The sequence below is a fragment of the Paramormyrops kingsleyae genome, chromosome 16 (assembly GCF_048594095.1).
Source record: "Paramormyrops kingsleyae isolate MSU_618 chromosome 16, PKINGS_0.4, whole genome shotgun sequence".
In the NCBI taxonomy this organism is placed as follows: Eukaryota; Metazoa; Chordata; class Actinopteri; order Osteoglossiformes; family Mormyridae; genus Paramormyrops; species Paramormyrops kingsleyae.
The window spans coordinates 12891229-12915680 of NC_132812.1; the positions used below are offsets into that span (position 1 = coordinate 12891229).

Genomic DNA, 24452 nt, shown 5'->3' on the forward strand with positions numbered 1-24452 from the left:
CATGATTATTTTGCCTTAATGGGTTTAAACTGCAGCTCATTCATAAAAGCCATAGAGCATGATAATGTTTTGTTGGAATATTTCCTTTTTTAGGTTTTTTTTTCTTTCATTTTCGATTTCCCTCTCTTGACTGTCACACGCAGTTATATTAGATATCTGTAGAGGCACTGCCAGAGATTTTGGGTGTTATCAAAGCATATCATACTGGGACCCCAACCCAGATCAATCCAGTTAGGTTCCAGATTTTTTAGGGACTCTTAAAATCAACCAAACTTGCCCCCCCCCACCCCCCCCCAGACATCTGACCACTTCAATTGCAAATACGCCAGTGTATATTTATGTTATTTTGCTCCATGTTTGCATTTTCTTTGAAATCCCCCATCACAAATTGGCTTTTTGTTTCTCTAGTTTCGTGCTGTTTTATTTATCTTTTAATGAATCGTCTATTGTCAGTGGGGGAGAAAGCGAGCTGATCAGTCCCCTTTCCCAGCGCCAGCCTAAATCTCACTCCGAAAGCACTGCCCTGGAGGCTACTTTTACCCCCACGCCTGACTTGCGTTGAGGTGGCTCCTTTATTCCTCTGCTGCCTCTGCTTCCCTCCACTGGTTTTAAATGGTTGTGAGAACGCCAGCTGAAATTTAAGCGGAGGTCATTTTGAAAGGCCACTGCCATCTCTATGGATCCAGCAGGGTCTCCTAGGAATGCATATTGGAGACAATAAGTGACACTCTCACCTCAGTTTGAGACCGAGGGGCTGTAAGGATAGTAGCTCTCTGGGTTATCGAGTTTAAAAGTGCTGAAGTGAGGTTTTAACCGAGAGATTGGCCATCCGTACTTTGCTGCCATAACAACTGTGTCATCATTCTTTAAACCTTTTACTTAAAATAATCTTTGGTGAGAAACAAAAGCATTCACTTGACCCTTCTCAGTCTTTCTGCTCTGACATCTGTTTTGGTGATTTCTCCTGCTCTTATATTATAGGGTTTAGTGTCCTACAGTAAATATCCTTTGGGCAGCCAGTGATGTAAAAGTTAGCGAACATGAATTAAGTGCAATAAACTGCACACCTCTGTCATGAGGAGTAGGGAGCAGGAGTGGATTAATTTCAGGTAGTGATTGGGTTCAGATAAGCAGGCAGATATTTGTAATTCAGAAACAAGAGAAACAGCTTGAGAAATGAAGGGGGTACTGCCTAGCCTAACTCCTCATCAGTTTATTTTCCTTTGATCATGTGTCTGACCTGGGTTTAAACGAAGTAGGAAATAGGAACCATTAACTAAAGATTTGTCTTAGGTCAAAATTCATTCAACGGGTTGCATTTGCAATTTGCGAGACTCTTTGTAAAGATCAGATGCTTATCTCACGTGCATCCTATAAATATTCTGGAAGACTGCAAATTATGTTAAATTACACAATAAACAGAAATGGAATTTGACTTCACTTGCAACAAATTTTGCAGCCAAAATTTACTTAATAACTCTTCTTTTGGTCTGAAATATAAGACTGCTAGTTCTTATAAAATCAATACCTGGACAGTTTGAATGATAAACTTCATTTGCATTGTGGTAATTAAGAGAACTTAATAAGTAAGTTATTGCTAAGTTGTTTCTTTTCTGTTATACTATAGCTATCCGTAATTGAGTTTCCTTTTACTCCCCAGGAAACAAGGATAAGTTTGGTTTCAGCATCAGTGTGGACCAAATCAGCCCCCAGCCCCCCACCACCCTAAACACACTTTGTATTTCCACAGTATTGGTCTGTGCCCAAATCTACACCCTTGCCAGCAAACCAAAACTATGATAACTTTTTATAATACATAAATGCCTCAGGATACTTTACTATAAATGTTATGGTGTTGGATGGTACTTTTTCATCCTGTTATCTTCAGATCTTTTTAAAAGAATTGTTACATATGTTAACTGAACCGCAAATCATAATATGCCATCACAGCAAATTTAAAGGGAATGGAATCTATGCACCTGCTGTTAAACTCCAACCGTCAATGAAATGCTTTCCCAGGTCTTCTACTTCCCACCTTTTTCAAACACTTTTTTTATTATCTCCTGGAAGGACGCCCATGTTTTCATGTAATTTACTGCTTACTTTACCTGGAAAAGGCATTCTACCTGCTGATAAACGTTTTCTTTCATTTCTCACTATGAATTTAATCCAAACGGAATAGTGTGTGCTTGTTTTAGGTGGTGTGCAAAGATCAGAAAAGTGTCAGGGCTTCGTTAAAGTGCGAACCTAAACTCTACTTAGATGTGTCATATTGATAAAGGAACAGTTCATGCTTGCAAATTAATATGTGTGGTTCAGATGATGTGATTCTGCTTGGAGGATCGGAACATGTATGTGAGAGACAGATGAATGGCTACAAGTGTTTGCTTACAGTACAAGCATTACTGATGAAAAGTGTGTAACCAATTATTGAAAATATGGAGATAGGTACTTATTCACTTCGGGAAACTGGCTGTTGCATAGCTTTATTTACTAAACAGCTTGCATAAAGAGCAATAATCTTCATTACATGTTCAGGTTTCTTAATGATCCTGATGATGATGATGACATTTATGATGATGATGATGATATGATGGCGACCCTGAACAGGACAAGCGGTTTCAGAAATTGGATGGATGATGTGCTTGTTGACATAAGGCTCTTCGACTGCAAATTCATTAGCTGAAATTGTGAATTGCTCCTGGCTCTGTCTGGCTGTCGTATCCAGACATGAAATGGGCCATGCCAATTAGGCCCAAAGCCTTTATCTTTTGTTAGGTCATGAGCAGTTTTATTCTCATGCAGGCTGAGCCTACATGGCTGGAATTTTTTTGGGAATGTCTTTTGTTCCAGCAGAATAATTAAGCTGGAATGTCCCCTTCAGGAGGTCTTATGGTGAGAGGTGAGGGCAGAGGGGAGGAAGGATGGAGAGGAGAGGAGAGGGGTCAAAAGGTTTGCTCCCTATCTGTATGTTAGGTACACCTCTCATTCTGCAGTGCTAGCTGTATGGCTTCTTCCCCGTTAACATTTCTTCGTTGAAAGAACATTTACCGAACATTATGATTAAGGTACGGAAATGTTCAAAGTGCCCAGGTTCCCCAGTACATAATGCCACCACTACAACTGCTACCACAACTAAGACTAATAAAGTAAAAATGAACGAAGGCCATGGTAGAGCAGCTGGCCACATTGTTGCTTCATGCCTTGAAACCTTGGATGGTGCATTTGCAGTATACACATATAGATGTTTTATAAAGAGGTATTTTATGATACACCAATACTTTTCAATGATAAAAGGATGTGCGGGTAATAATGTTATCGTGCTGACAATAACAAAACCTTTGTTAAAACTTAAAACATGGAAGCTAACGTTCCATTAACGTTACAGTAAGAACCAGGATTGGGGCCATTCCGGAATGCATTGATCAATTCCAGTCCAAATAAGGAAATGGAACTGGAGCTGGGATTGGAAAAAAAAACTACAGGGAACAGAACTGGAGTTGAATTTGAATTTCAGGGAGATTTAAGTTCCAACTCCTGTTCCATTTCCTGATTCGGACTGGAATTGATCAATACATTCCGGAATGGCCCCAACCCTGGTAAGAACGTTCTCTGCCAGCTTGGAGAAGACCTTCACATAATGTTAGCTAATATTCTGGGAACGTTCCCTGTTAGCTGGGTTATGGAATGGTAATCAAGTGACACTGGATTTCCCCAGAACTGCCTGTGGCTTAATCCTTGATTTGAATGGCAATGTCTGCAGCTGGCTGCCTCCACTGGATGAGTCATCAAGACCCAGGTGTTTGAAGAACCTCTCAGTGCTCGTTCGTTTTTGCCACTTCCATAAGTTTCATAAACAAGCACCATAGGAGTGTTCTGGTGATGGGGGTTATAAAAATCAAGTGCGTGTTATCAGTGAAATATTTGATTTTTTTGGGTTCTGAAGTTTTGTTTCCTCTGGCTTGGGAAAGTATGGAAATGTAAACTCTTACTAGGTAGCTAAACAAAAAGGATTTAGGGAATGTTATGGGAGAAGCTTTGTGTCACAGTGGGACTTGTCTTTACCAGTTTAGCATGACGTATGATATTTTCCCTGGGAACAACACGTGGGGTCAGAGACACTGACCTTCAGGGTCAGTCGAGGGCACGCACAGTCAGTTTCTCATATCTTTATAGAGTTTAATCTTTGCTTTTAATTTAAAGTTCTGCATGTTTAATCACACTTTGTTGGATATACTATATTTAAATGGCTTGAATATTTTTTTTCCTATGGGAAAGTTACAAAGAGATATTAACACCCCCCACCCCTACTTTTTGAAAACGATCTTTCTGTGGTGACTGCGTGTGTTCATGGAGATATTATGAGAGCTGCATCTTTTTAATTTTAGATTGAAGAGTCAGAAATTATCCATGTAGCAGCTGCGATGACCTGATGCTTTGCGCTGTTGAAACATGTCTTGTAGGTTTGGGCACTGACAGAGAAATCTTAACCATGATCTAGGTTCATTGTATTTAGCCCAGGGAAAAGGGGTATTGAGCAAGAGTTTGATCTTGATGCTGGGGCGACTGTAAGTTTACTGAACTTAAGCCTCGCCGATTTCTTTTTGCCAGCTAAATAAGCCACACAGGATGCAATGTAAACAGTCCCAGATAAGGCATAAATATTTATATGGGTGGCCTCGCACACACAGGACTCCTGAAACTTCTGGCTGTCAGAGTCCATTTACACTCATACCCATAGATTCCATTTTACCTTCTGATTCGGGAGGAAAATGTGAGGCGTTGATGCCTAGGCCTGATTTGTGAGCACATGTCTCAAGCTTCAGGCTTTAATCTTTATTATCTTTGGCACAGCTCCTCCTAACCTGCGAGCAAAAGAAAAGCAGTCTAGATTATGGATCATCTGATCATATATATTTTTTTTTGATGCCACAAGCTTTATTATATGAAGGGTTTTCAGTCTAAATGACATATGGCAGTTTGATTTCAGTGCTATTTTTTGCCTTTGGGTTCCAAAAAAAATGTTGCCTGAAGGAATTAAGCAGTTCAATACATGACACAAGCTATTAAATGAGTCATAGAGAGACCTAATTGTAAGAAAAAAATGTGTGCAGGAGAAAAGAAGTTGAAATCAATCAGGGGTGTAATATTGGTGATATGTCTTAACAGATCAACTGCTGTCCCAACAAAGTCTGGATTTTGTTAGACAGTTAAGGCACATGGGGGACATAAGCATATGGGGGCTACTTGTCTGAAAATGATAAGATCAAAGATCGGTTTGTAATTATACAGGCTGCCGTGAAACTACTTGAGAAGGTCGCGGCAAATGCTAACATCGGGGTCTCAAGTGGGGGAATGACAAGTTAGAATAATGGTCAGCAAACTACAAAGTCGGCGATGTTATGTCTTACCTCAATGACTGTATGAGCTTGGGGTGCTTACGTATCTAAATATATACATGTATCCCCATACACTCATGTGGTCGTTTCCTCTGGCTCCTCTGGTTCATGTGGGAAGCCCCTATGTTTTTTGAGCTTCCGTTACTGATTTTCTCTTGACGAAGTGGGTGGCTCCGTCGACCTGGAAGCTCTGTACGAGTTCGCCGCGGCACCTTAGACTCGCCCATATGTGTAAATCTCCAGCAATAGTCACGGAGGGAGAGCAACAAAAGGCACATCGCTCTGGCTCAATCTGATCCGCTGCCGTCGTTGTACGGAATTCCTGCGGCACGGCCTCTGAGAGGAGGTATGCTAAGTGTGGAAATAAAGCGAAGGCTGCAGCAAAAGAGAGGAGAGAAGTAGAGAACATGGAAAGGATGCAATTATGAGAACTTGGTTTAGTGTCAATGATGCCTGAAAAGTGACCACTTTTTGTGGGGATGGTACTATTCTGTAAGGTATAAAAGTTCTAAAACTTATAGCGTGGGGCTATGCTGTAACTCTGTTTTCTTCCCTTTTCATTATTCTCACGGGCAGCCTTTGGTCTGTCTTTGTTCCCCCCAACTAAAAGTTGGCCAGAGGCAATTAACAGCCCCCGCGCTAAGAACAGGACGCCATCCTCCTCAGACTCCCCGCATGGCCGGAAAATAGCCATAAGAGGAGATATTTTCTCCCGCTGCCAAAGTCCATTATTTTGACAGTTGCCAAAAGTCAATCTTGAGAGAGGATAGCATATTGTTTTAAGGCAAATATTTGTCATTGAATGTCAGTGTAAGAGCTTTGGCTAAGAGCATCGCTTGGCAAACTTTGTTAACTCAGAATGTGATGTTAGAAAAATAGGTAAGCTGGTATGGGTAGAGGTTTGAAGGTGAGGTTTGTCCTTACAACACACTCAAGGTTATTAACACTCGATGCATTAACGCTCTCTGACTTAAGATCTATCTGGGACGTAATGGTATATGCAAAGCTGGCCACGCGCAGGTAATTTCCACTCAGACAAAAGGGTTAACAATTCTCTAGGTGCACGTGCATTTCTCACTATAACAGTGCTCAGACCACAGAGTAACTGTTAAAAGAGTTGAGCATTTCATGAATTTAGCATGTCTAAAATGTATTATGTTCTCCATTTTTTTGTGGCCAGTTGTACCCTTTTGTGCTGTACTGCATTTAAATCTTGAGGAGTCATTGAAGCAAGTTTGTCTCGGTCACTGCCTTTAGTCAAGGATACTAAGCAGCACTTGTGTGGTAGGGCGATGGCCTTTACCCTGTCGAGCCAGCTCTTGGCTTTGGTGCAGACCTGTCCTGCGGCTTCTCTTCACGATCCAAAGCTTTGGCGCGTTTTTCATGGGGGGGTGTGTGGGGGGGGGGGAGCTTTTCAAAGACTCCTGCATTTCAGAACAGTCAGCTATTGTTTGAAAGCCTCCCCCTGTTACCTTTTTTTCTTTTCAGTTTGAAAACCAAAGAGAAGACTATCCTTCAATGGGCAGATCGCTGGCCCCCCTCCACGCGGGACGGTGCTTTGTGGGAGGTGTCGGTTTCGGCATTATGCGTGTCAGGTGGACGTGCCGTTTGTGTTCGGCACTGAAGGGGACCCAGAAGCCACGTTTCGGTTATGCGGGAGACCTTGGCTTTGGTCTGGACCCTCAGGTGTTGTTCCTAATTTGGGTCTCAGCCAGGTAGATCGGGGTCAAGTGTCTGGTTCTAGTACCAATTCCACCTTTGCGTGTTATAGTCAGCATCAGCAAACAATTTTGGAAGAGCTTACAGAGTCGTTTTTCATATATTACTTGTCCAATTTAAATGTGTCCTAATTGTGAATTTTAAAAGCTGGAATTATTTCATTCACTTTGCTTTGTCTGTGCACTGAAGTGCACAGCTTCAGTAAGTCTGAGATTTTATTTGCCTGCTCAGTTTAAACCCATTGTATCCTAAGCCCTGTGCTTGGCCTTTTGAAATAGCAGGTCTTTGATACACCCAAGTGTGCAATCCTGGGAATATATAGTTGCAGGTGAATGATTAACGCTCCTATAACTGCTGGGGCATTTTATGTATATGAAAGACGGCTCACAACCGGCTCATAACCTTGGCCCTACCTGTTTGATTCTGATAGCCTTTCACTCTGCAGCTCTATGTACAATTTCTATCAACCTGTAGCGATTGCAGCACTAAGATTGCACCCATTCACAGGCTGAAAAGATTATTTTAAGTGTTCCCTTGTCTCCCCCTACTGGAGGTGTGTTAAAAGAAGGAACCCTTCTCCTTTTTAAAGATCTGATATTCTTTGACCACAGATGACAATCTTAATAAAAAAATTCATGAAGAATTCATCTTCCAATGAAGGTTTGAGCGATAGGCCTGGATTTTTAGTGTGCCAGGTTTTTAATATTTGTTTTTATCGTTTTAATCGGTAGGATTTTATTCTTGGCTTTATTATTTTCTTTCATGAATTTCTAATGTTAGTTTTACCTTCTGTACAAGATTCCATTTTAAAAGTCTTATTTGCTGGGGAGCCAATGAAATGAAAGATTATGTTCCTTTGTGCATATTATTATTTATGGAAAAGAAACGGCGTGTGGCATTTATGGCACATAGGTCAAGGGTCGGTCAACTGTTGTCTGGCCCCCCTGCCCTTTTGTGTGACCACCTGGTATCCAGCCTACCACTTCATCATCCGAGTCCATAATTGCTGGCTCCGTCTGTACAGCATTGTCTACGCTACTGTGTCTCACATGACATACCTTTTTAACACCTAGAGTACAGGCCGTTGTTTAGACAGGTGCCCCTTTGTTGGGAATAAAGTACACTTTTCCCTTTACAGTGGAACAGTACTCCTCTTCTCAATGGGAGAAATTGTCTGGAACTCTGCTTATTGCAATCATTACATTATTGACTCATAGATAATGTCACAAGTTTACTTTCCAAAACAAGGTTTGTTGTTCATAATTTTAACTGTCTTTATAAATATTCATATATAGATATATGTTTGGTTCTCCTTTTTATTGCATCTTTTTTGCCATCTACACTGTAGGTGTCTCCTTTCAGGTAAGGGGGGGCTTTAGAGTAAAGATCAAGAGTCAGCTGAAGGGTGCTGAGTGGTGGGTTCCTAAGAGAGCTGTACCGGGCAAGTCCCTCTAGGGGGCAGAATCAGGGCATGCTGAAGTGATCATTCCTCCCAGCTGACTTGTAAACATCTAGGGATCCCTTACGATGAGTTTGTGGCCGTGGAAAGAGAGGTCAGTTCTGACCTGCTCGGTGGACCTGGGATAGCACTCTGAAACTTATGACAGTGATGATAAGTTTTTCCCCAAAATACTTTTATTCACTTTTTCCTCCCCTTGTTGATACTCCGAGCAGCATTGGCTCTGGTGAACATACAGTACTGACAGAAAACGGCAGAGGGTGTTCATCAGAATGAAGCCATCTTTGTTTGTTAAACAGTCAATCATTAATGCACTCACCGAGGGATGGTGATCGATGCCATTCCCTGCTAATGGTGTAGTTATTCACTAGTTATCTTCATTGTGTGTCAGTGAATCATGAGTAAAAGGCTTTTTATCAGGCACTCAGCTTTCACTCAACTAACAGCAATGTCTGCTGACATCTCTCTTCTTCCAGTAACTGGAACATAGTAGACTTTTGGAAAGCACAACCATTATCGTGTGTCACTGTATTATCTAAATGAAACTACATATAATCTGCACTCCAGAATGTCTTTCATTTTCACTGCTCCTCATAGCCAGGAAAAATGTCTATTCTGGTATGAATTAGACATCTATGCAGAGTGAAGTAGTGTTGCTCAGATTAAAGTTTCAACATTCCATTCTGAACAACATTCCTTGATTGGGCTTTTCACAGATAAAACAAGAGACTCTCCTACCCACTTTTACAGCCATTAGATTCTCATTCATTCTTGGTACTATGGCAGAATTTGAAATGAGTGACCGCAGGCTCTGTGGCTGCATCCGCAATAAGAAGAAAGTCTGCAGGACTTTGGTGTCTTAAATCACCCTTAATGTGTGTGAGTGCATGTGTGTGCCCAGTGACAAACTCCTCCGCTTCCTGACATAAGCTCTATTCTCACCATGACCCCGTACTGAGTACATGTTTCCAAAACATGGCTGAAGCACGAGGGTGTTTTTACCTCTTGGACCTGAAGAGGGAGTCTCTGGCCCATACCATTTTACTTTTGTTCATATAACAATAAAAAATTATAATTTCAATGTATTTAAAGTTGCAATTCATATGTACATTCTATAGTCCTTAAATAGCAGTGATGAAACTGATATAACTGCGAGTACATACAGTAAAGTGGACTTTGTCGTGTGTCTCAAACGCAAATATTGTGGTGTATTTCAGATGTTAAGATACAATTACATCTGGAATGACCATTAAAAGAAATCCTAAAAGATGTTTAAATGCTTTGGGCTTATAATGTATGTAACTTCGGTATGTTAATGGAGAAAAAAAAACTAAGTATGAAGATTTAATACTGTTGGATTTTCACTGCTGTGGCTTGTTACTGCTTCTGCCTGCCTGTACAGGACACCCAGAGCCCACAGGGCCCGTGGCTTTGGGGTGATTTGTCTACAGGGTGTTATCTTAGAAGAGAGTGCTGATTTGATGTCTGAAAGACAGGTATAGGGTCCATGCTGTAGATGTGCCGCTTTCCCGCGGCGTGCACCGGTCAGGAATGCAAAACGTGTTTTTCTTACTTTTAGGACTCAGTCCCACTCAGAGGCTCCGTGGGGGAAAGGGGAGCAGACACCAGTTCAGACAAGCATTTCTTAATGAGGATGAAAAGAAAATCTGTAGTGCCCGTAACAAAGACTGCCCCCTAGAGGATGAATAAAGTTGCTGCGTGTTTCTGAGAGTGCCTGCAAGGGTTATGAATATGTTCCAGGCTTCTTCTGCTTCATACTATAAAGGGTACTACTCAGTGATGTCTGTTCATGTTGATTCCGTCTAATGATTTATTTAACGGCCTGGTTTAAACTGAATATCTCTCTTTTTGCTCGCCCACAATCATCCTCCAGCAGTTGTGAGAGCAGTGGCACTGGCCCAAGGGGCAGCTGTTTGGGGTTTATACCGCTGAGGCCTTAAATCTCTTGCCCCCTTACCTCACCATCTGACAATCTGTGTCCAGCTCCAGATGATAGGAAGCAAGTTTTTTTTTTATCATTTTGAATTTGGATCATGTGCTACTCCAAAAATTAAGAATCCCGGCTTTTCGATCCTCCCTTTGCTTCACATTGTTGGGTTTATCTCAGGAATGCAAGAGGGTTTTAGACGTTGGCCAATGCATCCTTTTTTTGAGTGGTTCTTAAGTCATCTATTTAGAAAAAAAGTGAGGTAGGTCTGTACTTAAATCCCCCAAACCTGGCACACTGAGTTTTTCAACACTACAGGAAAGAGGGCTAAATCTGTCAGCGGCCTACAATCAGAGCAAGATTATGGGATGCCATCATAGCTATCTCAGACATGCATCACCTGGACCACCCCTTAGACGGCCTGTGTCCCAGGCTGATCGATCATTGTGCTTTTGGCCTCCCTCTTATAAGGAGACTGTGGGAATAGTGGGGTCATAGTAGCCCCCAACCATCAAAGCCACCCGTCACCCACCCATGTGGAGCAGTTAACATCTCAAAGCCACGGTGCTGTCTCCACATTGAATGTGAGGCCTTTTGAAGAACAGAACACTGCAGGAAAGCTGAAAGGTCTCATGTCAGTGATATGCTGGCATACCTTGTTGTCATCAGCTGGGTTGCTATAGGCAAGTCGGAATAAGCGCTTCTATGCCTGTCCAGCTGCGGAATACCATGCCTGGAACCTGACCTCTGGGTGAAGAACAAGCCTTTCTAATTTGTGCAGGACCTTTTCTATGTGGTGGCCGGTTTCTAATGTGGTTACGTGCCAGGTCAGCTGGAGCAGCTGTGCATTTTCTCCAGTGTTTCTTCTGGTTGAGCAACAGTCAAGTCCTGTGGTGCTGTGAACACTTGTCTCCCCAAATGTGTGTGTGTGGTGCTCTCTGTGTCCAACTTATGGTTCACAGGCTTGTTTTCTTTTCAACGTCGGCCATGTTTTGTGTCGGCCAGAGGTTGTGGACCCTGTACCATCTGTGACAACACTGGACGCTTGAGCACTTGCATCCCAGGAGAATGAAGGATGTGCTTACTTTTCGGTTTATCTTCTGTTGTTTCACCAGTGAGTTCCACATTTTGTTTAATAGCTTACTTGAGAAACCATGCCAGCACCATGTGTTTATATCAATTAAATATAACCAAATATATGGAACAGCTGCAAGGACAAAATATGAGATATTGTCAGTGTTGTACAACCTCCGTATGCTGTGGTAACACATAAATAGGTGCAGCGTTCCACAGATGTGTTATGGATAGGGAAAATTTTGTGGTCCAGCAGTTATATATTTTATGCATCATTAGACTGGAATGAACATTCCAACCTATGTTTTATACACAAACATTGATTTGTGGTCAAAATCCAAGTACAGTATGACAATTAAAATGGATTATGGCATTCAATTGAATTTTATATGTAATAAAAATACTATTTGATGGGCACAGACTTGGAAGTTTAACTGATGACACTTCGCATTTACTGCACTTTCATAATGCCATTATAATGTATTCGTTGACTATTCAGTGAACCATCGTGATGCATTAATTGAACATTCATAAATAGCATGTAAGTATACCTAAACAGCTTTAATATACACTAATTACAAACATTTTATGATTATATGGTTATAGTCAAGGCCGTAATTATAGTATATATTGGAAAGGACACATCCCCCCCCATGGCCGTTTGGTGTACAATGACGGTCTGGCTGTTGTCCTGATGTTTAGGCAGAAAAATCCAGAACCTGCAGTTCTTCGTCCTGTATTGTAATTTTTACACAGAGTTTAACGGTAACTCTGGCTTTTTTTCTAAAACTTATTTTGAACCTCAGAAATTATGCTTCATCAAAAAAGGTCTAACTGTTCCCAACAGCTGTCTGCTGGCTTCCGAGTGCATCCTTAGTTCAAAGTCGCTTTGGCCTTTTTCATTGTTTTGAGTGCTGGAGTGTAAGATGGGCACTGGTGTGTCTGTGAAGGAGAGACTCCCACTTCTACGGCACGGAAGGGCTGCAGCTGGCCTCCTGTCCCAGCTGTTACATGGCTCATCAGTCTGCAGAGATGCCTACAGGGAATTGGTGAGAAAGAGATGGTAATTCAGACAGAAGCAAGTGGGGAGAGCGGAAATACCCTCAAGCAGCTGCTTGGAGCTGGGGATCATACTTTGGTGGCATATTACATTTTCTGTAACAAGCTGCTGGAACATAGACCTCATGTGAGGAACGGAGCTTCCAGCCGTGTGGCAATCCTACTGCTCTGCTCCCATGCTTCTGCTCGAATCCACAGAACCTATTGCACTTAAACCAGAGGTGGAAATTTCAGGTCCAGAAAGTAAAAATCTAGACCAAGATTTTGTTTCAACCAAATAGTTAAGTACTCTATAACTATCTTTCTTCATACAGAACTGGTTGGTAAAACGACTGTCTTGGTCTGGATTTTTACTTTGTGGACCTGAACTGTTTTACCTCTGTATGTGACCATATATCATTCCAAGTATTTGCTTTCAATATTAATTATTGCACTAATGGAATATCCTGACGCTACACTGTACCACTTTAACTGTAAAGTGTAAATAAACCCAGGCTTTATCATAATAACTGTATATACACACACACACACACACACACCCACACCATGATTTTTTTTTCTCCAAAGACCCACTCAAGCTGGGCAGTGTTTGGAACCTGGAGCTGGCAGAGGACAGTTATCCTGAAGAGCTTCTTTGCTGTCTCAAGTATGAAAATTTGGAATTTGAGACTGATATCTGGATCACACCTGGAAAGTTTATAAACTTGGCCCCCTAACTGAAATGCATGGGCATTTCTAGGATTTGGCCCTTAGGGGGCTCAGCCCCATGAAGAAATATGAGACAATAAAGTTTGTTTGAAATGTAGACCTATATGAAAAAACAGGACAGATCGTTACATGGTTTTAGAAAAAAAAAAATCTTGGGGGCGGGCAAAGCCTCCTCCAGAGGGCTTAAAACCACTTAAGCTGCAAAGAATAACTCTTCATTACCATTATACTGAAATGAGATGCATTAACGAATACATGTTAAGTAAAAGAAAAATGAGTTCATTCACTTCTTTCTATTACGAATAGTGGCAGAATTAAAAAAGGCAGATTTTGAGAAATGTAATCATTTGAATCTGCTAAATTATAAAATTAAACTGCATCTATATGAATGTTTGTTATATGAGGTTTTGTATATGAATGTTATTTTTAGAAATGCACAATATATCGCTTCTCAAACTGGGAGCATGGTTGTTAAAACAGCTGAGCTAATCATTGGGGCTGGTTTGGGTTCATTCGGTGCCTCAGTGACACCTCTGAGTATCAGAATTGGCGATATTAGACAAGAATATATCAGTATGAGTACTGGTCAAAATTTACACATCGGTGCACTACTAATGTTTTTTTTTTACTTGTGTGCTAAATAGTATGTGGAGAAAAGGCGACTCCGAATGAGGCGTTAAATTGTTATGTGTACAGGATGTAGCACTATAATTTAAGATGCATTGCTTAGGAAATGAACCCTTTTTGTTTTAGATACATGTAGCAGAAATCATAAAAAAAAAAAACGTAATCATTCTGTAGTTTAGATCAGCAGGGATCACTTGCTGGGAGAACCGTACACATCTGTTTTTAATCTGTTTTATTGTTAGTTTGAATTCAGTGTGACATGTCAGTACAATAAGCCTTCAAACATCTTAATATACAGTGTGGCTGCAAAGGCAAATTTTATAAATGGTTATTGGAGATTATATGCAGAATTATTATATCGGGGGACTTTCTCTCCTAAATGGCTATAGGTTTTACACCCTTTGTACTCTATTTTTTCCATCTGCGTACTAACCTGGCTACCATACAGACTTACATGCACAAGTATCAGCAAATTAACTTTACAGAGACAAAAACATGTTACTTTTTATTCATTATGTATGCCAATTGTGGCGGACATTTAACAGATGGTGGAAAAGGATGGAATGTATATACCTGGTGAACCCAGTACGCGACCATTTTGTCTTCTGGTCCTGCCGCAGGATTTCTATAAAGTGAGTGTGTGTGTGTGTGTGTGTGTGAGTGTGAGTGTGAGTGTGAGTGTGAGTGTGAGTGTGAGTGTGAGTGTGAGTGTGAGTGTGTGAGAGAGAGAGAGAGAGAGAGAGAGAGAGAGAGAGAGAGAGAGAGAGAGAGAGAGAGAGAGAGAGAGAGAGAGAGAGAGAGAGAGAGAGAGAGAGCGCGCCTCTTTCTCTGTAGACTGAATAAATTGGCTTCCTGCGATTCAGGACAGCTTTGGAGTCTGCCGGCCAACATAAAGATTGGTAGCCTGTTCACATCTGGTTTCTTTCCAGTAATATCACAACTACGTACCAAAATATGGAGCCGAAATAGGGCAGGAACTTTTGATTTGATAGGGTCATTCAATTTGCATCCTCAAATCCTTTGTCCACCTTCCTTTGAATTCACAGAGGCTTTGCTAGTTGTAATTCCTGATTAATTTAGGGCCGGCACTGGACTCGTATCTGTCTTTTTACAGGACCTTTGAGATGGTCCTAAGGACATTCAGCCCAAGAGCAGGATGTTCCTGACTGCTAACGGCAAATCCTGCCCATGGGCCCACAGAAAATGTGATTTGATTTATGGCTTGTGGATGTTTAGATGGCTGAGTTCCAGTGAAAGGAGACCAAGAGTAAGAACAATGTAAATGTGGAGAATACAAGTCATTTGTATGACTGTGGAGCCAGACGAAAACCTCGCCAGTGCCAGTTAAACCAGGAGAGAGTTAAACATACTGGACACAGTGAATGCACGGGGTTAAACGAGTTAAAAAAAAAAATCGTATACTTTTTAACCCAATAATTGGTGCTCAATTGGAATAAAGATTCACAATTCAAGCAAACTTCATTGTCTATTGCAAAGTATCAGTAATTTATTTTAGGCACAGCTCATACATAACATAACATGAACTAATACTGCAAGTAATAAAAACTAATGAAACAATGAATCAATAAGAAATAACTAATAAAAATCATGGAACCAGTAACAATATTGATTTTGTAACATTTAAGATGCTAATGGACAGGAGTATACATGACCACTGACAGTAACTCTTTTGAGTGTGTGGTGCTCTAGTACAATTGCAGTATTTTGCCAGTCAGGGAAAAGAAAGTCACTAACCTAGGCTTCCTTTGTCAAGTGGTCATCCACTAGATTATAATTAAGCATGTCGTCTTTAATCAGGAATCGCTGTTTGAAACAGGTTGATAGGACGACTATCTTTAGGCAAGACTTGTATCTTTTTTCAAAATAATTTTTTTTATTACTATGCGTTATAGCTATAAACATATATAAACCAATTCACTCATACGTATATGCCATGGTACACAGATGGGCAAAACGGATTAAAACGTTTACATGTTGGCAAACACGAAAGCATTTAACTGCATCCATAAATACCTTGAAGACCTTGGAAACCAACATGACGCAGTCGGTATCACTTAGCTTGAATTACGACAAATATGCTAAGTGTTCCTTTCTTCTAAGACCATGAGGAAACAATTCTAAAAGGGTCAGAAAATTGGTAGGACCCCCTGGATCTTCTCTAACAATAACGAAGATTATTTAGAAATGTGTTCTTCACTAGTCAAAGCTCATTAGCATTGTTTCCTTATTCTCGTAAATCATCTGACTTCTTTGCTATAAGCCACATGTGCTAAGGAACAGGTTGTATGCATCTGCTCTCAAAAGTGTCCTACTTTTGTACTTCACTTTGTTAAAAACCCCTTTTGAGGTTGCTTATATATGCCATACTATCAGCCACATACTTTACCAGTAGAGTGAAGGTCATCTCTTTACAGACATAAAAGATATAATTTAAAAATACTGTCAACAAACTTGTACACATTTATAGTTAAGGAATCCAAATGATGTTTGGCGCTTCTTTTGTGCATGTCAGTCGGTCAGTTAGCTTTCAATGAGGGCAAGCAGATCGTGTATTACGATAATGGCAGTGATGCTAATCACAAGTGCCACCCCTGCCAGATGCATTGTCAGGTTTTAAGAGCAGACTCAGCGTGAGCGTTAAATGCAGCAGTAATGGCATTCCAGGGAGTGGAGTTGCCATGCTGTTTAGATGGGTGTCCTAGCTGGAATAAACCAGGCATTCCCCCTTGTAGCGCATGTTAGCGAATTTGGCTCCCACCAAAGGGTGAATGCACATGCATCCTTTCTGCGGACATGGTGGATTTAATCGGTAGCCTGATTTTATTAGCGAAAGCATTGCGTCATCATAGCCTGCTGAGTTTGCGGCATTGTGGAATTTTCAGAGTTATCCCTCATAGTCCTATCAAGCTGTACCCAAGTGAGCAAGAAAGTGAACTACATTTATTTATATTATGTTTACAGTCCAAAGAAACCAAACAGGGAGAGGCAGGCTGCCAACTAAAACCACTACTGTTAAAGTCATTAAAGTGTGGAATATGCTCTCTAAGTATAATGTAAAATCATGTGTTGTCCATGTAAGAATTGCTATCCTGTTATTGTGACTGATTGACATTTGTCTTACATTTACACAAATTGCTCCAAAGCCAAAATCATTCAACGTAGTCAGTACACATGCACCTCCTACATTCACACCTTTCTCATATTTTTTCTACTGGTCTTCATTAATTGTAGTCCGAAGTAATAAAATAAAGCAACTGTACAAATATATTGTACAACTTGTAGAGTTATTAAACTCAAGTAACATAACAGTGAAAATGGTGAAGGGTTATGTTTGAAGTTGAGCAGGATTTATTTATGAACACGGTGATCCTAGGAGGCACTTTTCAGATCTCTCGTGCATGTCGGGGAGGGGCTGATCCTGGGAGAGGGAGGAGAAAACTGTGGAGGAACCAGTTAGAATCAAGCTGCAGAATGCCCTCCACCCCCATCTGTTTGAGTGGGGCACCCTTTTTTTTTAAACTTTTCCTGTCTGGCTGGAAGGCTGCATGTTGTGTGTGTGCATCGAACCTGAGAAGAGAGCGTGTGCTGGGAGAGAAGGCATGTCTGCATTTGCTCTTAGGCCATAAATAAGCTATTGGCGAGCATCATGTCTAAGATCAGCCTCCGGTTGTGTCTTTATGTCTTGCTTGCAATCAGTGTGGGATGCATAGATGCATGGCTCTGGTCCTGGAGTGTGTCCACAACAGAGGCCCCATCTGAAAACCAGCAAGGATTTGATAACTCCACTGGAATCAAACACGAGCAGAGTATTGCTGGAGTGGGAGAAGAGATCATAAATGTGGCCAGCGGCATTCGCAAGTCCGTGCAGACGTGGGACCAAAACCCAGATGAGGAATCGTCTGAGCCGAACACTACAGCACCTGCTTCTCCAACAGGACCTGGAAACCTGACAAACACCAACTTGACTGCTTCCGTTGTCGAGCCAGGGATCGTTAAGGGAGATGAGATGGGTAATATCACATCAGCTCTGCAGAGTGCAGATCATGGAACGTCAGTAGGGGAGGAAGGTGGGTCAGGATCTGGATCATCTGTAAGGGACAGGCATGGGGACACTGTTATCTATAAAAGAATCATGGAGCTTATTAGCCTTAATGACAGTGTAGATGCAGAGACGGAGATGGGACATTCGGGAATGACAAAGAAGAATCTCTCCCTGATTACTATGGACAATCAAAGCAATTCATCTGAGGCAAAAGGCACTAATCGAATGGGTAATCATCTCGAAAGCCAGCATCTCATATTCTCAGATGGGTCGTCCTATAGTAGAAATAGTAGCGAAAGTAGTTTTAACTATATTTATAGTGATAATGATACTAATGTAGCAGTGGTGGGACAGCCCTATGAGAATGCCTCAATAGGTAATGTGCTAAATGCTAATAATAGTAAGCAATATCTGTATAGCAATTCTTCCATTCTGGAGTCCCCTCGTTGTTTGCCCGTTGATTGGGACTTGCAGTTTTGCACTTCAGTGGGCGTTCAGAGCTTCATGGTGCCCAATTTCTTCAATCATAGCAGCATGACGGAGGTCCGTGAGTTTTATTTTGATTGGGAATTGCTCCTGAAGTCACGCTGCCACTGTAGCTTGGAGTGGTTTTTCTGTCTGCTGCTGGTGCCCAGGTGTGGGGCAGAGGGCCTGCGTCCTGTTCTGCCCTGTCGCAGCTTCTGCGAGGTCCTGCTGGACAGCTGCTGGAGGTTCCTTGATGAAGGCCACTTCCCCGTGGCCTGCCACTCTCTTCCCGACGAGGAGAACGATGGCAATCAGTGCCTTTCAGTTAGTAGCTGGAAAGGTAAATGCAGGTTAAGATGTATGCCTTTCGCTATACATTTTGAACCCGCACCACCTGTCTGTCTCTGTGTCCATCCATCATATTTAATAAGGGCACATTTTGCTACTAAACTCCATCGTCAAGTCGGTCTGATTTGCAATGGCTTGAACGTAAATCAAGCTTCTGTAGCTGTGTGGACTGGGAATTCCACAGCCAGAATTCAGAACCTCTCACCATGCTTACACCAGTGGCTCCAAACAGAGGCATGAATTTGGAGCAAGCATGTTTAGCACTGTTTTACTGGTTGGATCCCAGTATCTTACTCTCTGCATGTGCTATTAATGGCCATTTCTTCTTCACTGTGTCTAAAGCATGTCATGCATCTTCTGAAGTGTTTGTGTCATCATATCACAAACCGACTGTGATTTAGCTTTTGGGCGTTAGTAGACAGTCTTACACCAAGTACAAGAACACAGCAGTTTCACCAGTACAAGCTTTTGATATTGCAATTTATAGTATACATAGTTTCTGATTTTAAACACCATATATTTCTGTGAATGCTATATTTTACTTATATGTTTTCATTGGCTATATCTCTCAGGAGGATTATAAGGCTAGCTGTAAAATTTATTTGTTAGCAGAGTAGAGTGTGGCATGAGGAGATTGTATATAATTTGGAAATCTTGTAAAATATGGGATAGATTTATGGAGTAATGCATTGATCCAGCAAAACTGGGACATTCATGCAGTTGTTTGCAAAAGAAAAAAAACAGTAGTGTGTGCGTGTCCAGTGTGCTTGTCCAGCATGCGTGTCCAGTGTACATGTCCACTATGCGTGTCCAGTGTGCCCTGCAATGAACTGCAGTCTCATGCCTTGTGCTGTATTCTGCCTGGGAGGCTTCAGCACACCCCCCCCCCCCCTCCCCAAACATCCTAGATAAGTAGAATCCTATAAAAAGTTCTGTACAAAGTGTGCAGTGTTTATTTAAAAATATTTTTTTGGTTTCCACAATTGGTTCTTTTATTTTATAATGCATCTTATTTTAAGTGTTTACCTTCAGGGCACAGAAGTTCCTTTAGAATGTATGTTCCACAGTCGAAAATGCACTTTTTATGAGGGTCTGTCTGACAGCAGTAAGAGATTTTTATGTAATTATATTAATTATATTTCGGTTGATCTGTCTCTTTCCTCCTGGGGTTCAGAGTGATAAGTGTTATCCTCGCCATGCCAGAGACACTGAGTGGCTCTCTCAGTGTGAGTATATGTGGTAGATGTTGATAAATATGAGATGTAAGATCACAGATTGGGGCTTCATGGATAGCGTCACATGGTAAAATAGAGCCTTTTTTAATGATTTGTGGAGTTTCGTGTTCAACAGAAAATAAGACTTATTATAAACTTACGTAAATCTGCCTGTTCCTGCACATGTTGGTTTTTGGTGAACACTTCATTTTAAAAATGTCTATTTTATGTAAAGCTTCCGGCTATTGTTGTTCATAAACTGGTCATTGTATCTAGCTTCTGACTGCTAGAGTGCCTCATCTGCATGGATTAAATCCAGATAGTCTATTTTTAAGACCTTCTATCGCTCCGGCGGGCTTTAGTACTGACACTGTGTAGTGGACTCGAAATCTCAGATAGCACAGTGGGGCTGATGATTTGCAGATGAGAGCAGAAGCACCTTTGTGGATCCTCACAGTCACCTTCACGCCTGTGGTCATGTTCTTTATAGAACAAGCTGTTGAACAGTCAGCCATAGCTGAACATCTGAAGGGCGTAACTGTCTCTAAAACCACATCTGGACATATTTCAACTTTTTGTGGTTATCCCACCAAGCAATATCCTGTTGTTCTTCATGCAAATCAAGCAGCCTATATGAAGCAAATCGTGCCGTTCACAGTACATTTTACTGCAAATTTTACTGTTTTCTTCCGCCTGCTCCTCCAAGGATTAGCAATGAAACATATTGTGTGTGTCAGGATCCCCCAAGAGCTTCTCTGTGTGTGGGCAAGAGCCATTTCTCTCATTCTGAAAGCGCCCTTATCTCTGGTGCATCTGTGTCGTCCATGAACCTCATGGAGGAGTCCATTGTTGCCTCTGTTAATTTTCTGCTGGAATTCAGCCCTGGCAAGCAGGCCGCCATGAACAATGGGAGCCATGCACGATCTTGGTGGTTTTCCGTGACTGCGGCGGGTGGGACGAGTGGCTGTCAGAGCACGGCAGTCATGCCTTGAGGAAAGACCGCTGGGTGAGAGGCCCTTTTGTCAGATTTCCGTGAGAACAAGGCCGTTTCTCACTGGCACTAAGCAATATGGCCGAGCATCTTTGGTTATCAGAGGCGTGTTGTGATATATGTCTCATTGGATGACTGGCTCCTGTTTCAGAAGATCAGCTGTTAATCATGGATCTCACAAGGCTGCGTTGCTATTAGTGGGATTGCATTTTGAGGGTGAAAATTATCAATCAGTTAATCAATCAATCAATCAGTCAGTTGAAGTTTTATTTGTAACATGCGCAGTTATACTTAGCAATGTGCAGTGAAATTCTCGGGTGCCTACCTCCAGCCCTGTGAAATGGGAACACAAGTATTAAGAGACTAAACATTAAACAATAGTTAGAAATATGCATAAATAGTGTGCATTTAGCAGTAAAGTAACAGGTAGTAGATCAAAGCGTCAACAGAAGTTGGTGAGTTTTTATATGTGAGCTACAGTATATACAGTACAGGGGCCTTGGAGGGGCTTGGTTACCCAGGCAGACCCAGAGGGGCCAGGACTTTATTGGAGCCGCTGAATATGGAAAATAATGATATATACACTCAGGAAACATTGTATATCCACTCGGTAAATTCTACCAGAGGACCTTCCTTTGGCACTTTCTACCACAGTGGACCCCCCTCCCCACCCCTCCAGAGCTTGGCAATTTCTACTGCGGGTGGACACCCTCCCCACCCGGGGGCCCAAGGTGACGTTTTGTCAGGGGGCCCAGAATTCCCAGCTACATCCCCCAGCTGTAAATGAACATGATGATTGGGCTATAGTGGCGCATTGGTCACGCATTGGTCCTAGATACTGTCCTAGACACGTTCATACTGTATCTATAAGTTAGGTGGACTGTTAGAATGAAACCTGACTCCTCGTGATGGCTGTTCTAAGAGTGAGATCAATTTTGGTTTTGCCATCTGTTCCATGTCAGTCACAGATCAGTCCTTTTTTGTGTTGAATAGTGATACATGGGTATTTAAGCACTGGATGCCTTTATGCTTGGATCATTGTGCCTGGTTGGCCTCTGCAGGCAAATTTAAACAGGGTTCTAATTATGGGAAAAATCTGCAAAAAACAATGCACCTCTGCCAAAAATCCACCGCATCAGTTACATTGTGTAAGCAATCAAGTAATAGGTATGAGCAATAGCATATGGTTAACAGGCTGGGATTGACTATCTGTCTATATGTCTGTCTGTCTGTTTGCACTATATGGACAAACCCAAGCGCAATGCCAAGCATTAGATGTAGTGGCGTCAAGCATGCCACTGAACTCTTGAGCAGTGGAAATGTGTTCTGTGGCGTGATGAATCACGCTTCTCTGTCTGGCAGTCTGATGGATGAGTCTGAGTTTGGTGGATGCCAGGAGAACGTTACCTGCCTGACTGCATTGTACCAACTGTAAAGTTTGGTGAAGGAGGGATAATGGTATGGGGTTGTTTTTCATGTCTTTTTACCAAGACATTTTGGACAGTTCTATGCTTCCAACTTTGTGCGAGCAGTTTGGGGAAGGCCCTTTTCTGTTCCAGCATGACTGTGCCCACACAGATCCCTGACCTCAACCCCACTGAACGCCTTTGGGATGAACTAGAATGTAAATTGCGAGCCAGGCCTCCACGTCCAACATCAGTGCCTGACCTCATCAATGCTCTTGTGGATGAATGGGCAAAAATTCCCACAGTCCAAAATCTCGTGGAAAGCCTTCCCAGAGGAGTGGCAGCTGTTATAGCTGCAAAGGGGGGACCAACTCCATAGTAATGCCTATGGATTTAGAATCTATCTATCTGTCTATCTGTCTATCTGTCTGTCTGTCTGTCTGTCTGTCTGTCATGTAACTAGCCATTGTATTACACATGCATGTGTGTGTGTGTCATATATATATATATATATATATATATATATATAATATACTTTTATGGACAGAACTTTGTACATACTTTGTGACTTTATAATGCAATTAGAGTCAGCTAACTTGCCCTAGCAGTAAAAGCCACTTGAGTAAACAGTTTGTCACAGTACAGGAATATACTAATGGGAATTATCCTGGGTCCTACTCTGATGTTTTGCTTGGAGAGTAATTGTAACTATGGCGAATTTAGTTTGCTATGACAATTCTTCTAATTCTTGCTTTCCCATGGACAACTCTGTCCCAGTGCTGTTTTGAGAGACAGTTTCCGCTTGTAAATTTTCCACTGCTATTTTTTACTTCCAAACTTTTTATTTAAAAGGGCTTGTGAACTAATTAGACAATGTATACAAAAAAGCGAGAATTTCTCATGAATTCAGTATTTCGTTTTGCTCTGTCTCAGGTTTTTTATGCTGAGTCTTTACTCTTCCATTTGCACAAAGGGTCAGAGGGCTTCTTGCCCTCCTGGCCATGAAATGAAAGGGTTGATCAGTGCCATGAACCAGCCCGCTCAGATATGGCTGTTCTGTTCCATTTGCTGGTTCACTTGCTGTCAGGGGTTAACAAGTGTTAATTACAGACTCTTGTACCAGGATGCACATTCCAGGTACAGAGCTCACTTTTACCTTGAGGCTACTGATTAAACTAACCGACTTTCTTCTCTTACACGAAGTTGTCTTGTGTTGTTTTCTTGTACATTTAGACTAAGATGGGGAAATTCTTGTCAGTTTAAACAATGCAAAACTTTTTGCATATTTCAGATTTTTGGGCATCATTTCCTGCAGCTGTGAGGGATTTGGTGAGAATATGAGTGATGTGGTGAAAATATAGGTATGCTAAAAATCTGTCTAAAATTAATGACTGCAAGAATAAGCTTTTGGGAAAATGCACAGGGCTTGTATAGCTCAAATTATGTAGTGCTCATGCTGTACTGCCTGTCTTACACCAGAAACAGGCCTGTGTCGCCTCAGGGTTCTCTACTCCCACATTACCAAAACAGACATTTTGGGTTGGGGCAGTGATGATTTATTACAAGCTGTGAAGGAAGTAACAGTTTGCTGTCGGGGTTAATCCATAGGCTGACATGCAGCAAGAAATGTCCGAGGTCTGCTTGGGTTTGTCAGCTTGGGTACTAGTCATGTCCGAAGTGGTGATGGTTCAGATTTGATGTATGTGAGCTATAACATGACATTTTGGCGTGTCTTGGAAAGCAGGTGACTGGTTGCGGAGTATATTTTACAGATATGTTCTGTTGAGGTGTGAATATTACTGCATGCAAAAGAATCCTCATTTTGTTAGTACTTCTCTGCTGCAGTAGGCAGAGAAAAGACCACCGATCGGTGGAGCATTCCCTGTGTTTTAGTGCTTCCACCTGAACATCATCACCATGCATAGATATCTTTGACTTTGAACTGCAACCAAGGGAGCAAGTGCATACATGT

General features: G+C 41.6%; 1 protein-coding gene across 4 annotated transcripts in view; it reads left to right on the forward strand.

The window, feature by feature from the left end:
• The window catches only part of LOC111838618 (collagen alpha-1(XVIII) chain), a 60519-nt gene that overhangs the window by 16804 nt on the left and 19263 nt on the right, over positions 1 to 24452 (forward strand). Inside the window, exon 1 of one of the 4 annotated variants that reach the window (XM_023801802.2) lies at positions 17531 to 18285. The exons of 1 other annotated variant lie outside the window; for it this stretch is intronic. In XM_023801802.2, coding sequence (XP_023657570.2) covers positions 17661 to 18285 — 625 coding nt within the window. In that variant the 5' untranslated portion in view covers positions 17531 to 17660. Of the gene's footprint in view, positions 1 to 17530; positions 18286 to 18435; positions 18862 to 24452 lie in introns of those variants that run through there. 2 more of the 4 variants (XM_023801803.2, XM_072700428.1) reach the window with 2 other exon arrangements.